Below are 16,752 nucleotides of genomic sequence, written 5' to 3' on the forward strand. Positions count from 1 at the left end.
GAAATATTTAAGCGATTATTATAAACAGTAACTAAAGAGCGAATCAATCGTAGTAACTCACTTGATCTATAGACTTTTTCAATGGGAAATTAACATATTAAAGTGTCGAATTTGATAGAAATAAAATTCAAACGAACACGAATGCTTGATGTTCGCGCGAAATATCCGATTATCAGCACCATCTATGTAGAAGCAAGTAAATTATTTAGTCAATTAATCATTTGGTAAGTAAATTATCTTCAATTACCCTATGAATAATAGCACTGATAATCAGATTAATTTATAAATCCGATATTAATTTTCGAAACTATGATTTTATTTTGTCAAATGCTATTAATAAATTGCATAAATTACTTTGCAAGTTCCTGCTCCATTTGCACTTTATGTAAGTGACTGCATCATTGAACATTAAGATTATTACCTTGAGGTATAATGTTATGAAAACTGAGTCTCAGATTAAATCAATTGCATATGCAAATTTAAACGCCTACTTGTATTCATCCACACACATACAAAATGCTCTCCCAGTATTAAAAGAAAAACTTGGCTTATTACATTATCATTATTCTACATAGATTTATAATAAATTATGACTATTTCCTTATGACTACTTTGAAAGACTTGACTTTCGTAATACCTACTAATCTATTAAATATAAGATATTAATTAAGATATTAAATACAACACCAAAAAGAAAAATCTACATTCTTTCATTGTGACAAGATTGATTCTGAAAGACACATTCCATAGGAAATATGTTTCAATGCCCAATAAAAAATTCGTGGAATTTATTTTTCTTTAAGAATTTCAACATACGATATAACGAATTATATTTATAAAATACATGACAAATACGTGAAAAAAAACATACGATAAACGTACGTATCTTCGAGATATAATAAAAAATAATAGATAAGAAAAATTATTTTCATGACTTTATCGCGTCCGTCTTTTTGATACAAATTCGCAGAATAGAATTTTCCGGATTATGTAAGAAACGCGCGATATTTTTACGTCGTGCTTTTTTACATAATTTCGTTACGATCAACATTTCGATCGAGGACGAGCGAAATAAGCTCTTTTCGTTATTTTATCGCGCCTGTTTTTTCGACACAAATTCGTGGAATAGGTTTTCCCGGATTATGCAAGAGGCGCACAATATTCTTACGTTGCGGTTTTTTTAATTTTTGTAATTTCATTATGATAAACATTTCGATCGAGGATGATCAGCGTACGCAAAAAAGTCACGGCGCTTATCTCCGCGGCGAATCGCAGTGCGCGCCGCGCGCTCGCACGTGTGTGCGTGAGTCAAGAAATACGCGCGAGACGTGTGCGTCTCATCAGTCGATCGCGGCGCGAGGACTTGGAACGCTCAGGTGTATCGTTCGGAACGGGCACTTATCGCGCAGGAAACTCGGAAAACTCGGTGCAAGGAAGCAAGGAGCCGGCTCGTGGATCAGTTGCGAGAAGAATCGTATAATAGCGGATAATAATCGAATAATAATAATCGTCGACGTAACATCTCTGTATTATTATCGCCGACATCGATACAAATCTTGGTGTGCTTGTATAAAAAAAAGTGTGTAGAGACGAATAGAAATTATCCGCGGAATTGCGAGAAAAATGCAATTCGACGCGCCGTTTGACAATCAGCTGTTTCATTTCGGCGCGAAAATATTCGTTTTCGCGATCGTTTGCGGCGGATTCGTCGTAGGACAAGTTAGCGCTCAGTATCATGGCAATCCTGATCACGTAGTCTTTCCCGGACCGATTGGCTCGAGATCGAGGGCCCTTGATGTTAAACCCACGAAGGGCTCTGCGGATGACAGGGAAAATGCGCTGGTAAATTGGTACACATTGATTCTTATTGTATTGTATTAAATTAATTCAAATTGTTCCAAATAAAAGTTGGATTAAATTTATCAGATATCACTTTCTCTCTAATCTTGAATCAATCATGACACACCCAAAAGTTGTAATAGTCGCAGGCAATATTTCGTTATTAAATATAAAAAAATAATTTAATAAAAAATTGGAAAATATTTACAACTGTCACTTCACTTTACATCTAGTTAGTTGTAAAAATGTAAAAATATTAAAATATAAGGCGATTGAATTAAAATGACATATGGTGCGCGTTGCAACACGTTTCCAAGATTCACAAAGGCCGAAATGACGTCGAAGGCCAAATTTGCTAATGTCGAGGATATTCTCGAGCGAAATAATCGACGCGCGCAATCGACACGCTTGTGATTCGCGACACGATGTAAAACCGATCGTACATCATCTCACCTTGCATGCAATTGTGCAAATACCTGGCCGACTAAGTCGTTATCTATATCGGTAACTCTACCGCTATAACTCTCTAACTCTATTTACCTAACGATACGCGAATTGCTAAAATGAAAAAATAAAAATGCAAGATAATAAATAATCAGCTTGAGAAAGAGAGAGAAGAAACTAGGTGTGTAAAAATACAGTGTAAGATAATGAGTTCGCGTGCAACTGAAAAAATAACTGAGTAAGCTTGTCGAGCCACTTGCTTAGAAGAGAATCTTTATGTCAACAGTACAATTATTAGCCTGTATAGTTAGTTATTAGCTTGATAATTATAATATTATCCTCACCGCGGTTGAGTCACTGAATCGAATGCTCAATAAAACATAACGGCGCCTAAGCGCTAAATGTAAGGTCTTGCTTCCTTGGCAAGGTCGCAACCAGTCGCTATTCCGAGAGAGGAGACTGTCCGTCGTGGTCGTTATCGTAAAGTCGCTCATTTGAGGTTTCACTTGAAGGTTACCTGCGAGTTCAATATTTCGTATGAAGTATATTGGAAAGCCGATAAAATCAGAAGGATTCCTAGAAAATATAATGTCTCGATACGCGAAATATTTCTCGATTATGCAAATCGTAGAACGTGCGCAACCTGTTGCTTTCAAATCTTATAAGGCTGCGTTGTGTCGTGCCACTTTGAAAAAATATTTCTCAGAGTTAAAAAGAAGCAATTTTCATTATTATATATCGCATGAAGAAACACAGATAAATAATTTCCTGCTAATTAATAAATCTTATAATAGTGTTTCATATTTGCATTAAATTTTGAAGCGCATTCTTTGATAAATTTATAATTAATTTTTTTCTAAATCTATAAATTTAAGTCAATAAATTTAAGACAATTTATATTTTGTGTTTGAATTAAGCTTTGTCTTTAAAATCAGTATAATTTAAAAAAAGCGATATTTGCTATTAATGATAGATTAATATAATAGATGCGAGTATGCTTAAATTTCGAGCCACTCGTTAAAGCTATGTTACTCTTTTTTGCTACGTGGTATAAAAACGATCCAACCTGTTTGAGAACCTGTTTGATTCATGATATCGAAGCTAATGATTTCGCACCCAAAGCAGTGGCTATCAATGACTAATAACATAACTATGCAATATCCCAAACTTACTCCTTACTCCTTACTGTATTATCTTCTATTTACAGATATTTATCAATGTGGAGTATGTCGATTTAATATAAACGTCGAAAATCCAGTAATGTTTAGGCTAGTTAGAAATTAAAGAGTTATTCGATACAATTCAGTTATAATAAAATTTCTTGTAGAACAATACAAATTATAAATTTCATCTTTTCCATTTTTATATGATATTCAAGCATTTTTATAATTATTATAATTTATTATAAAAAATTTAAGATTTATCCTACACGATTATTTTTAAAATAACAAAAATACATATTAAAACTTATTTTATTTTAAATGTAGTAAATAAATAAAGGAAACAAATCAATTTTTTTTTAAACAAAACAAGATTTTGTGTAATATATGGATCATTGACCGGTATTCATATTTAGTCAAGATAATTTTCTCCTTAGTCACAGTATCCGCGATTGAACAGGATGATTCACAATTTGTGGGAATATCCCGATCGAAGGATAATCTTATGTTTATCTTTGAATTAATATTTATGAGATTGTGGAAATAAATAATCGATTATTTTACGCGTATGATCCATTAAAATTTATCATCTTTCTGTTTCTTTCTGTTCCTGAACATTTATCATGTTGCACCAACAGAATTTAAACTTGAGAAATTTTCATTTTAAATTTATCTTTCCTTACGCAATAAAATTTTCCGGTATAGCTGATGCAGGAAAAATGCAGTAATGCTAGCCGTGGATTAATAAAAGAATTAATAATCATCACAAAAAAATTTTTATATAGATAATCGATTATCTTTGATATCACATTAAGTAATATTAAATTTTAAGTAATATTAAAACATATTAAATTTTCTAAGATATACAGAAAAATACAGAAAAAATTTAATTACAAATTAATAAAATAACTTCTAATAATTTGTAGCCTTGACTTTGAAAAAAATAAATACTAGGAAATCATATTATATCGTTATAGTTACACATTAATCACACATGATTTTTTCATCATTATCAGATTTTGATTAGATTATTGCTGACTAATTGATAATAAGATATTATAGAGAATACCTACATTTATATAAAACGTATAATTTATATTGTAAAAATATCTTATTTTCAGATACCGCTCGGTTTAGCCATTAAATTAAATTCCATAGAAACGTCGGACGAATTTTTGCAACTTCTTCAAGGTGTTCCCACAAATGAAAAGGAGTCTACATTAAGCAGTAAGTTTAATTCACCCGATGTCTTTTCATTATATATTTTCGTGATAGATAACAATCCTGAAAAATTAGTCATATAAAGGTATAAAACAAATTAGAATCTACTTGTTGCAAATTCTATTTTATTGAATAAAAAAAAAACATCAAACTTAAAATCTATTATCACAACTTATTATTGCTACAAAAACGAGAAAATATATTGTCTCATGCAATCATAATATTTCAAAAATATATTAATATATAATAATTATGTGTGTTTCACAATATATATAGTCATATGCATAATTGAACAACTATCATAGGAAAATAATCGTTTATCGGGATGCAAATAAAATCACTGTGATCGTGATAAAATCAATATTTTCCATCTAACAATAAGCAGAAACACAAATTAAGTTACGGCGGTATGCCTTGATTGCTTTATTGTTTACACAAACACGCAGTTATCAATGTACACTGAGATTATCATGTAAATTCATGTGGCTCGTATGCATTCTCATACTTTCGATACAGTGCAATAAGCTTTCGAAAAATATTATATAAATTTTTACAAGCTTAAACTTTTCGGGAATTTTGTAGAATTAAATGGTATTTTGATTCACACAGGATATACTTTTCTATTGTAATGAATACAAATTCGCCGAAGCGTATCCGATTGATTACTTTGCTTGACAATACTATAGTTATAGACACAAATGTCATTCAATCGCGTAAATTTGTGCACTAGCTTCATTCTGCATCTGCTATTTCTTGCATAATATATTCATTTCATTCAACTTTTGTATAAACAATCATGTGAATTTCATACATAACATTAAGAGGTGGTTTTTTATTCGGATAATCCAAAATCAATTTATTTCCCACATAACGCACGCAAGATTGTACGTTGAATTTCTTATGCATCTCGGTTTCGAAATCTTTTAAAAACTTCTCACGATATTCTGAGGAAGGTAAAGATGTCAAATAATCGTCCAAATAGGTATTCCGTATTTTCTTAGTATTAACTTGGATAATCTCCTCTACACTCGGTAATTTATTTTTTTGCATTTTATATGTATTTTCAGTAGAAGGATTTAAATGACTAGCGGGAGGAATATTTTCCTGCATGCACTTTTTGACAATTTTCGGAGATTTATTGTCGATTAATAGCGAATAGGCGATTTGTAATTTGCATTTTCGTTTCCAATTCTTCCTTTTAAGGGCCAATTTTGACGAATAATACAAAAATGGAAAATCTAAAATTTAATTAATATAATATTTTTTTAAATACACATTTTTTAATATACGTTTTAATCATGTAAATTAACTTCAATCAATATCTGTCTAACATTTACTATTAAATAAAACATTATCTATTTAAAAATCATTATGTTAGTTTATAATTTATCTTTCTATAATTTAATTTATAATATTTTATAAATATAGAGTTTTTGTTAAAAAAATGTTTTAATTTTAAATATGTTTTAATCTTAGAGTTTTAATAATATTAATAATTATGATTGTTTCTCATATTTGATATATATATTTTGATATAATAAAATATTATATATTTTGAAATTGCTTTTTTAAATTGATTTGAAATGCTACTTTTTTCATATATTTATATTGCATCTATCCTATCTTTGTATATTTCGTATATTTATACTACCTTTTTGTATATTTGTTCGCAAAAATTTTATTGTTCCATTTGCCTCCAGGTACCTAGTCGTATCAGCTTCAACAATAACAGGTTCATCTCCTTGATCAGACTCTCTGTTGATGGCTCTGACGGTTGGTGCCATTTCCTCTTTCAATTCTGCCCTATTAATGTTCTGTATCTTCTCGACGATAGCCTGAGATGTAATCTCGGGCTCGAAAAGATTACGGAGATCGTTCTTGTTAAAATCATTACTCTGAGCATCCATCTTAGTGATTGCAGTTGCATTAATTTCATTTTGATTCGCGTCAATATTTGCATTTATGTTATCATTGACATTCACGTTATCACAATCTGTCATTATTTTCAATTTGCATGCATGCTCCTCGATATTAAATGTACAGTCATTTTTAAGTACGGAGGTTGCATCATTTTCATTATTTTCCCGATTAGAATCTATTGCGTTTTCATAGTTCGTTGACATTTCAGTCTCACGAGAACAATAGCTCGTGTGGGTTTCACATTTAGCGTTTTGATCTACAGATTCTCTCGACCTACGCGAAAAGTCAAATCGTCTTTATTTAATATAAAACGTATTATATTTTTAAATAAATTAAATACTAAATACAATATAACTTATATAAGTTAAAAATCGTGTATAAATTAATTTTTGAAAAAGTATGGAAATTTGAAATGAATCTAAACAATCTATCTAAAGATACTTTCGATCTACGCGAAAAGTCAAATCGTCTTTATTTAATATAAAATGTGTTACGTTTTTAAATAAATTAATGTTAAATATAATATAACTTATATAGGTGAATATTGTATATAAATTAATTTTGGAAAAAAGTATAGAAATTTGAAATGAATCTGAACAGTATAAGATACAATACGAGTCCAATTTATTATTTTAAAATTCTCACCGATTCGATTGTCTCTGCTCAATAATGATATCCGAAATTGGCATAATGTCGTGAAACGTATGAAAGGATTCTGTTCTATCAGACGCAATAAAAGCAATTACATTTTCTTTCCCTTTGATCTCTTTTCCAAACCACTTGAGCACCACATTTTTTGCAAGATGATCCTCAAAACCAGGAATCATTCCATCGACCAACATGAAATAATGATTTGTAACCGAGATTGCACGGGCACGTTCGTTGCTCATCTTTGTGCTCGGAAAAAATAACGCGAAAGAAAATTTAATATTGATTTAATATCGTCTAATTTCGCTTATTCTTCAACGAACTATATTTTAGCAACTTTACTTATATCATTGTTAGACTAGATACTGTCTTGTGACATTGTATCTCATCTGAAGTTTAAGAATAATAACACGAAATGTTTACATACAAAGAGAAGAAAAATCTCACAACATCTATTTGAAAGTTAATATTCGTAACGTCCTTAAGATTGAAATGTTTTCAGTTAGATTCGATAGAGTACAAACGAAAATTTCAGGTAGATTTGGCGAAGGCGTGGAACGATCGAACGCAGCGAAACCGGTACAGGCCAAGTGTATGCCCGAGTTGCAACCCGTTTCTCTAAAAGTGGACGACGATCCCTCGACGATTATCTTCCCATCCTGTACGCGGATCAACAGGTGCGGCGGCTGTTGCGGTAGTTCCTTGCTCTCTTGCCAGCCGACAGCCGTGGAGATCCGAAACTTTGAGGTAATCGATCGTCGTAGAGTTGAATACGAAAGAGAACGCGCCTATTATTATAAATAATCAACTCGAGAGAGCGCAATAATTGTTGAACATTTTTCTTATTCGCTTGTCTCTGTCTTAAGGTGATCGTGGCGTCGATGAATGAGCTGAATTACTCGGGTCGACGAATTGTGCCGTTGGAGGAGCATACTAAATGCAAGTGTGACTGCAAAATCAAACAGGAGGTAATTTGATGACAACCGATAAATGACGGATAATCGACACCTTCCTGCTTAACCGGGCGGTCCGTGAGTTTCGCACCTCACACATCGTGTGTCATTGTATTGTTTTTCATGCGACATACGTACGTGAGAGCGATTTACGTCAGCTGGTGGATTGAAAAGAGCACGAGTTTCTCTCATGCTTTCAAGTGTTCCCAACAATGCGTGAAACTGCATTATAAACAGAATTGACAGGCGAGCCGAAAGAATGAATCATCTTCACATGTGCATCTTCACCTTGTCCTTCGAATGCAAAATTAACATTTTCATCATGAGCGTAAAAAATTTCAATTTTTAAAAAAATATATATGTATGTTTTTTTAAATTGATATTATACTTTGAGGTATTCATGACACGTGTGGTGTACGGTATTTAAGGCAAAATAAGCTTCGACAATTTCTCAATTTCGTTGATTACGTATTATTACAATTGACGCTTCCTTGCAACGTGCTCGTGAAGTGTGTCAATGCGTTGGACAAGCAAAATTTAATCGTATTTAAGCGCGCACGCAAAGTGTTGACATTCTTTTCGTCGATGATTCATACTGTATCGCTTTTTTTACCGTAGCACTGCAACGACAAGCAGCATTATGAGCCGCATAATTGCAAATGCGTCTGCGACAACGTCGATGAGGCGGAGAAGTGCCGAAAGAACAACGATACGAAGATCTGGAACCCGGATCTTTGTATTTGCTCGTGCAGATCTGTCGAGCCATGCAACACCGGATATTACTTCAACTACAACACGTGCAGGTGTGAACGGACAGAATAGAGAGATCTTCTCTAAAGGAATAAGGCGTCTTCCTCTTTTCACTGCACTCTACTCTGTCTTGTAAGCCACGCGCGAATGCACCGATCTATTCACCGAAGTATTCTCGACTTATTTCGGCCATCCATTCGATTTTGCACGAATTTTTGCAAGTCTCGTACTTTGTATCGTCTCATCCATGAATCCATGCAACCTGTGCTTTCCAACTCGCATGGAATGTTTGCACGCGAGTGAAATTACTTTCGAGCTCTCTCTTTCTTTCTCTACATTATTTGATTATTTTTCCTTCAAACAAAATAATACGCAAAAGTGAAATGAAGATTCCCTTCTATTTGTCAAAATTTGTCGTTTTTTCGCTGTCTAGTTACTAAAAAGAATGATGTTATGTCTCAAAAATAATATACGTACTAACATGTAGCATTTAAAATAGTGTTTTGTACTTTACTAACACAATAATTAATATTGCTTTAAAAGAATCCTTGACAAACAATGATGCAGGAAATTGAGATTAAATATATATGTATGTGAACAATAACCTACATTATTCTTTTGATTCACGCACAGTCTGAGCACAAAATTATAGCATTCATGCTGCAATTATTCGCAATGTAACCGTAAATATGTTCCAGATGTGGACCAATAGGGTTGTCTAGACCAATAAACAGATTTGTATCCACGAAAGGTTCAAATTACAATTTCTCTAACCGTCGGCCCGAAAATGTGCCGCCTGTGATAATCCCATTGGACCCATCAGATCCTAGAAGAAAACCTAAGGAGGATCCAGAATATAAGTGATAAAATAAGAATATATAAAAAATATAATATATATAAAGATAGATAAATAAAGAAATAGGACAGATATACAAATTACAAGACTGCTAAAACATGGTCACTTTATTAATCTCGTTACCGAGATAAGACTTGTTATTAATGTCTCGGAAGAATAAATTATTTTATTCGATTTTTCATTAGATTGTTTCATTAGATAATAATTTCATCACGATGAAAAATATATTGTAAAACATATAAACTTTCAGTATTGGCACATTTATAATGCATAAAGTAATGTGGTAATGGATATTGCTAGCTCTACGATCTACTAGTGCAAGAAATGTTACATTTTGTGATTATATTTCCAAGCTACAATAGAATAACACGAGCTTTCTTAGTGCCAAAGTATTAACCCATTATTTAACCTATTATGTATTTATTATTTAACCTATTATTTAGTCTATTGTGGATAAAATCAAATATTGTGATATATTAAGGATTATCCATAAAAATAATCTTCTGTTATTTATATCATAAAATTATTGTTCTTGTATATAATTTATTGTAGTAAAGTAAGAAATAACTATTTACTTTAGTTATTACACGTATGATATATATATGACAATAAATTTATGATATAAGAGACTTTTGCTTACATATATATTACATATATTTGTAATTAATATTTATGACTAAGTAATAATGCTTCTCACTGCTATATTGAATTAGGTCAAACCAAAAAAAACTATGTCTATGTATCCTTGCAAAATATAAATTAATTCTTTAGAGCGATGACATACCATAAATCGCAGTGAGGGACTAATATGTCTCAAGCAATATGGGATAAATACAATTGTTGCATTAATTATTGCTTCTCTTGCTCTTATCTATGGATGTATCCGCTACAATATGATTTATTCCTTTCTCGGATTCTTCAACCTTCTGTAGATATGTAACAACATTCTTGTTAATCCTTAAGATCTCGCTGTAGTTTGCACTCATAGATTCAATAGATTTGGTTATGTGACCTAAACAAAAATTACATTTTAACATGTAACATTTTATATGTTGTAATCTAAAGTTTTCACAAGAAAATTTTTAATAATCTATAAAATATTTTATTAAAAAAATAGTTTTTTTCTATGGCTTATCTTCATCCAGAACCTATACATTTCTTCCTTCATAAATTAAACTGTATAGAAAAAACCAGGTATATACATATAAGAAAACGTGTTTACATTTTGAATAAATCTTTCTTACCAATAGAAGACGCAATATCTGCGATAGACGTTTCCTTCGTAATCTTGGATCGTTTTCTCTCCTGCTCTATTATATTATCACTATTGTATGACATATTGCTATCGTGTGCGGATATTCCATACTAATTAATCCACGATATTTTCGTAAGATTTGTATGCAAACATGCAGTAGTTGACATTCATGGCGTCTCTCGACAGAGACATCTCTCTGCTCTCGACCACAAAAAGGCGCGAAAACGATCATCACTGTTCAGCCATATTGTACCCACTGGTCAAATATATGCTTGTATAAAGATTAATTTTGATTTACCAACGATAATGAATAATAATTTTACATTGACAATAAAAATTAATAATTAATTAATTTTATAAAATTATTTACAGAGGAATAGATTTAGTCACTTTCTAAGAAAATTGCGCTTTTGACATAGTTAGTGTCGTCTTTGTCATGTAAAAGGTGGAAGGAAAGGTGGTTAGAGGAAAACCTCTAACGTCTCTTTTTCTTTTCTATTCAACAGATCACATTCCTTGTTATCCTTCCAATATTGTTTACATCTGTAAAGGCTGTTTTTGTGCAATCGGCCAACTAATAAGGTAGTAACAGATATTTATCGCTTTTAAAAATACAAATGAATACAGTTTTCATTACATGTATAATGTGAAAATGCATAAATATAAAATACACATTTTATAATCCATAGAAATCACATTTTAATTATTAAATTGAGATCATTAATATTTGTATAATTAAAGAATCTTGAAATAAGATTTCGTTGTATAAATTGAAAAATATGTTTCAAAAAGTTATCTATCGAGTTATTCTACAGTTATCAATCGAACTCCTGCTCTCATCAGTATTATCTTTAGGATCACTAGATGGCATATAATACTCAAATTATGAAACGAATTTTAATATAGAAATCATTATTTCTTTATCGTAATTTTTAAAGATATTTAATTGTATTTAAATACTTTTATTTTTAACTTTTCTTTTTCTTATAGATGTCTTAATACTTTTATATTCGAAAAACATATCGTGTTAAGAGCAATTTATTAATAAAAAGGATTATATATAATTTTTTTTAAATGTGAAGAAAATAACATCAACAGTATTATATGCTTGCATTAGTATAATATTTAAATTATTTTCTTTTAGATTTTTCTTTATTTTTTTACAATATGAAATCTACCTTATCGAGATGAAATTATTATTTTCTATATGTGTCGCATTTCCCTTCATCTATGATAATTTATAGCGCCTACAGAATTTCATGAAAGCCAAAAATCAAATGATTAATTGGCAATTTTGTAATTGGAGACTTTACAACTGACCTGTGCTGTGTTTGCGCTGATTGCAGACTTGAATTTCGAATAATTTTACCGTGTCTAATTAATTCGTGTTCATGATTTAACGATAAGCATGATTTAATGAACGATCGAATCTGGTTTCGATTTACGATTACATCTCGCATATTCACAGGTACAAATGACGAAGGATCTTTTCGAAAAATTTAAATTAATCATACATTTTTGGCTTCAGAATTGCGCAATTTATTGCACAAGATATCATTTATCATTTCTGAGGGGATGAGATTTTATTTATTATCTGAAAAAAATCGGAATTTTTTGTTTTAAAATAAATTATATATTAAACTCTATGATATTAATATTAAACTTATTAGCCATCTCTTTATTTTGATTTGTATCAAATATCTGCACTTGACACATTTATTTATCAATAATAATAATATGTATATATAACGATTTCAGATCGGGTATCGTCGTCGAACCAATTCGAGTGACTTGGAGTCGACGATCGAGATTCGCCGTGATACCCGCGATTAATCATCAGGGGGCTCCCTGATATACACGCTTAAAGGTTGCTGGCGAAAGGGGAAGAGAAACGGTAGCCGACTCCGGCCAACCGACCTTCCGTACCGCGGCGCCATTTTTTTGCGCCATCCGTTATAATTGCCGGGGCCTTGTCACTTTTGCGGGCTTTCGCAGTGAGGTACCTGATGTGTACGTTGCCCCGTGCCGGCTTTCTTGCGCGGCGGCTTCGTCAAAGCGACCAGGAGAGGGAAGGGATGCACAATGAGCGGAGGACGGAGGACCAGAAACGAGGTGAACAATGCCGACTGTCGTCGCAATTGCGAGGCTTCCTCTCGTCTCGTTTCGAAGGAAATGCCGACGCACATACGTACGTATAATATATATAACATATATACATATATAATATATATATATATATATATATATATATATATATATTTTTTTTTTATTTTAAGGCTTCAAGAAAAGGCTTCAATTTAACATCTTATACGATTATAAGTGAATAATAAATGAAACTGCCATTTAATTTTTCGGCAAACGTTAGGAAATAACGTAATCGTTCCTCTGAATATTCTAAAAAATATATAAATTTGTATATTAAATTGTCAAAGGTCTCTTATTAGATCTAGTTTATTAACATTTTTAATTTTTTTTTTAAAGAATATTATTTTAATCTGTATAAATAATTCAATATTAATATTTAATCGCGGCCTGATTCTCGCGTTGCAATTTCAACGGTGTTCTCGTCGGCTTCGGGTAACGTTTAAAATTCAAAGACGATCACCCGGCAAAAACTCGTGCCTCGCCTGCGTATTTTACGCCACTTTCTTGCGTGTACATGCACGCGTGTAGGTATCTCCCTCTCTTCCCTCTCTCTCTATTTTTCTCTCTTTCTCTCTCCCCCGTCCCCGCGATCTCTCCTCAAGGACTGGTGCCGCCCGCGGATGGCCCCACGACAGAGAAAGCGCCGACGACAGAAGTCCGAGAGACGCAATCGTAATACGGTAGCCGGTATGGCGGTGGGTTTAAATCACATTAAAGCACGCCCAGGCATCTCGCGGACCCGTAAGCCCGGATTACGCGGCCCGGTCTACGCGCGAAATTCCACATACAAAGTAACTCGATCGCCTTACCTCTTGATGGAAGACGATCTTTAGAAATCTGCTACAGCCGAAGGATTAACGCGGTCTTGGTGTAGTCGCGAAAGTGGCTGAAACGCCACGTTTAGCACGTGAAACGTTCATTTGGCACTGATAAAATTATTGGTACAATTATTTTGTATTTCGTACAAATCATGATTATTATGCATAATCTTATTGTGCGAAATCAGCTGGGTAAATATATTAGAAATGAAAGAATGTAAAAAAATTGAATTTAAAAAAGTTTCTTCTCCGGCATTTTTTTTTCGAATCAAATATATTGAAAAGATTAAAGATAATCAGTCAAAAATGCTGTATTTTAATTATTCCATACGATACGAAAGATACTTATCATAATAATTAAAAAATATCGCAACATCGAAAATTACATGTTCGCTATCTTCCTGGTCGATTTGAAATTTTAATTAGAGAAAATCCTTCTTGGAAAACATTTGTAATCAGCAATTATCTTTCTCTCTATAGCGATATTTGCGTTGTGCAATTCATTCAACGAGATCAGTGTTCCATGAAAAGAAGTATGAAATAAAAAGAGAGTCGACCATATGTTTTAATATTTCGTGAAAAGATTGAGAGATAGAATGTTCTGTGGACTATAATGTACTAAGATAAATTGCTCGATATAAACATAACGGCAGAAATGAAGTTTATACCGATTCTTTTTCTTTTCATGTATGGTGTAAAAAGTTGCCCCTCGCTGAATTACACCGGTATCGGCTCCTGGTTACCAACGTACAGAAGCATCGGGCCAATCTATCGACGGAGGGGGGCAAGAGATGAAAGACGAAGCGTAAGAGATAAAGTGGGCTCGTGAAACGTTGTTACGAAACAACGTGGGCAGCGCCGGTAGAAAATGGCGTGGGCCGTGACTGTCCGAGACCAGGTGAAACATGTTTGTACAAGATATGAACTGATAAGCCATCACCGAGGCTCAACGAAAGGGTTCAAGCATGCTGATCACCGTTGCTTGAAGTCGATCGGGAAAAATGAGATGCGCAAAAAGATTTGTAATTTTCTTGAAAATCTGACGTCTCTTGGCTTAAATTACACCCTTCCGATGTTAAATTATTTTGTAATTTTAATCTCATTTTAATTTTTATTTTAACTTATATTTCTTTAATTCGAATAAAGCTTAAAGACCGGATAACAAGTAATATGTCAAGTTTTTAATCTGCTTATCAATTCGTCGGACACAATTTTATCCATGTAAGCGCAAGTCTGTTTAGAAACTATTCATAGATGATGATTATGTAACAGGGAGTTTTGATACATGCGTCAAGAGAGATCGCGACCTCTTATGATTTGTTTCGGCCACCGACCAAAATAAATCACGATGAGGATTTATTATTAACTTCCATTGTATTATTGCATTAAAAGCGTGCATTAATGCTTCTTTCTAAATTATATCCAATGTATATATATTCTATGGAATATTACAGTCTAACAATGTCAAAAAATTTCCATAAAATTGGAAAAAATATTTGAAAAAATATTGAGATGATCCCATGCATAGATTAATCAGAACTCGAGCGAGTAAATTGTAAAGCGGGAAAAAAATCACATAGCACATAATGGACTCTCCAAGTCGAGTTGGGAAGGAACAAGAGATGAAGAATGAGAGACACAAATGAATACAGTAGCGCAACAAGAGCAAATCAATGGTTTAGGTCGGGATTCGAAGCGGATTACTGTTGGAGTAATAATAACGACTGAGAAAGAGAGGAAGAAAGAGAGAGAGAGACAGGGGCGATGTGCGTACACGCGTGTGTGTATGTGTCGAGGATGACCGTGCGTGATGACTTCTGAGCTACGCGGTCCACTTTTCCTCGGTACAGACGCTCGAGAAAGTCAACAGGGAAGAAATCCCTTTCACGAAAGAGAAACGTCAAAATCGTAATTAAAATAAAAGTAAAATAAAGAAAAATAATTATATAGAAATATATTAAAATTATTATATCTTATAAAATTGTATATTTTTTTACAAATTATAAAATTATGTTTTATGGAAAATATAATTTAGTATTTCTATTTAATTATATAGAAATATATTAAAATTGTTATATCTTATAAAATAAATTGTAAATTTTTTCTAAATTATAAAATTATAGAAAATGCAATTTATTATTTTTCTTTATAAAATTAACTTCAAAATATTAAATATTGTTGTTTTGCAGCATAAAGAGAGAACACTGAAGAAGGAGGAGCGGAAATAGGAAAGAAATGGTCCTTGCTGATTGTGCAAAAATTGGAAAAAGGCGTAAGAGCGGAGGCAGCGAGAAGAAATGCCTGGGACGGGAGTGCGCGGCACAAAGAAACCTGCTGTTTACGTACTATCCGCGTCTCGTATACGCCAGCTGTAAATTACCATGTATTCGTACGTAATGCTCGCTTTTACTATTCTCAAGACGGCGAAATGACCGGTCTTTGCTTCGCACACAGGAACGAGTATACGCTTGAGGAATAATACAACAGTATATTTACGTCTGAACGGTAAAAATAAACGAGATGCACATACGGCATCTTGAAAACAGGCGTCTCTGGTTCGTATTCAGATCTTATTTATAATCCAATTATTAATCTTTGGATCTTATTCGGATCTTATTTATAATCTTTTTTTAAATTCAAGTTTAATTCGAGAGTCTTATATTATTTACACACTTTGTGCGGCAATTAAAAGTCCTCTTTGTGTCTTCTCTTTAGGATAGAGAACCAGTCTCCAGCCGTATCC

General features: G+C 32.6%; 2 protein-coding genes and 2 long non-coding RNA genes across 5 annotated transcripts; 2 read left to right on the plus strand and 2 right to left on the minus strand.

Annotated features, from left to right (window-relative positions):
• Positions 1-1,319: 1,319 nt before the first annotated feature.
• Positions 1,320-9,940, plus strand: LOC105258546. 2 transcript variants are annotated; one of them, XR_003123531.1, is made up of 6 exons: positions 1,320-1,842; positions 4,565-4,670; positions 7,768-7,979; positions 8,099-8,200; positions 8,804-9,067; positions 9,634-9,801. XR_003123531.1 is itself a non-coding variant. In XM_011269855.3 (6 exons), exons 1-6 carry the CDS (start codon positions 1,624-1,626, stop codon positions 9,797-9,799), a joined length of 990 nt encoding a protein of 329 aa, XP_011268157.1. In that variant the 5' UTR covers positions 1,320-1,623; the 3' UTR covers positions 9,800-9,940. The 2 variants fall into 2 exon arrangements, 1 of the variants encoding a protein (XP_011268157.1); XM_011269855.3 differs by having other exon boundaries at positions 8,804-8,988; positions 9,634-9,940.
• LOC105258545 lies at positions 4,915-7,761 on the minus strand. The gene is made up of 3 exons (XM_011269854.3): positions 7,230-7,761; positions 6,316-6,857; positions 4,915-5,902 (listed from the first exon to the last, which is right to left on the minus strand). The coding sequence occupies exons 1-3, from the start codon at positions 7,472-7,474 to the stop codon at positions 5,436-5,438; spliced, it is 1,254 nt and encodes a 417-aa protein (XP_011268156.1). The 5' UTR covers positions 7,475-7,761; the 3' UTR covers positions 4,915-5,435.
• On the minus strand, positions 9,597-11,299 carry LOC105258544. Its single transcript, XR_889755.3, has 3 exons — positions 11,036-11,299; positions 10,576-10,803; positions 9,597-9,773 (listed from the first exon to the last, which is right to left on the minus strand). It is a non-coding gene; the product is annotated as an uncharacterized LOC105258544 (long non-coding RNA).
• A 210-nt stretch (positions 11,300-11,509) lies between these two features.
• LOC112639486 lies at positions 11,510-15,064 on the plus strand. The gene is made up of 3 exons (XR_003123536.1): positions 11,510-11,628; positions 12,805-13,234; positions 14,712-15,064. It is a non-coding gene; the product is annotated as an uncharacterized LOC112639486 (long non-coding RNA).
• The last annotated feature ends 1,688 nt before the right edge of the window (positions 15,065-16,752 follow it).

The sequence above is a fragment of the Camponotus floridanus genome, unplaced genomic scaffold (genome assembly GCF_003227725.1).
Source record: "Camponotus floridanus strain SB8 unplaced genomic scaffold, Cflo_v7.5 scaffold68, whole genome shotgun sequence".
NCBI classification, from domain to species: Eukaryota; Metazoa; Arthropoda; class Insecta; order Hymenoptera; family Formicidae; genus Camponotus; species Camponotus floridanus.

Bases quoted from the DNA above. Each gene is read 5' to 3' on its own strand.
- LOC105258546 (XM_011269855.3), top strand. From the start codon at position 1,624: ATGCAATTCGACGCGCCGTTTGACAATCAGCTGTTTCATTTCGGCGCG. The intron at 4,671-7,767 runs GTAAGTTTAATT...CGAAAATTTCAG, and splicing joins AAAGGAGTCTACATTAAGCA to GTAGATTTGGCGAAGGCGTG. The intron at 7,980-8,098 runs GTAATCGATCGT...CTCTGTCTTAAG, and splicing joins TGGAGATCCGAAACTTTGAG to GTGATCGTGGCGTCGATGAA.
- LOC105258545 (XM_011269854.3), bottom strand. From the start codon at position 7,474: ATGAGCAACGAACGTGCCCGTGCAATCTCGGTTACAAATCATTATTTC. The intron at 6,858-7,229 runs GTGAGAATTTTA...CTTTTCGCGTAG, and splicing joins GAGCAGAGACAATCGAATCG to GTCGAGAGAATCTGTAGATC. The intron at 5,903-6,315 runs GTAGTATAAATA...ATTAAATTTTAG, and splicing joins GCGAACAAATATACAAAAAG to ATTTTCCATTTTTGTATTAT.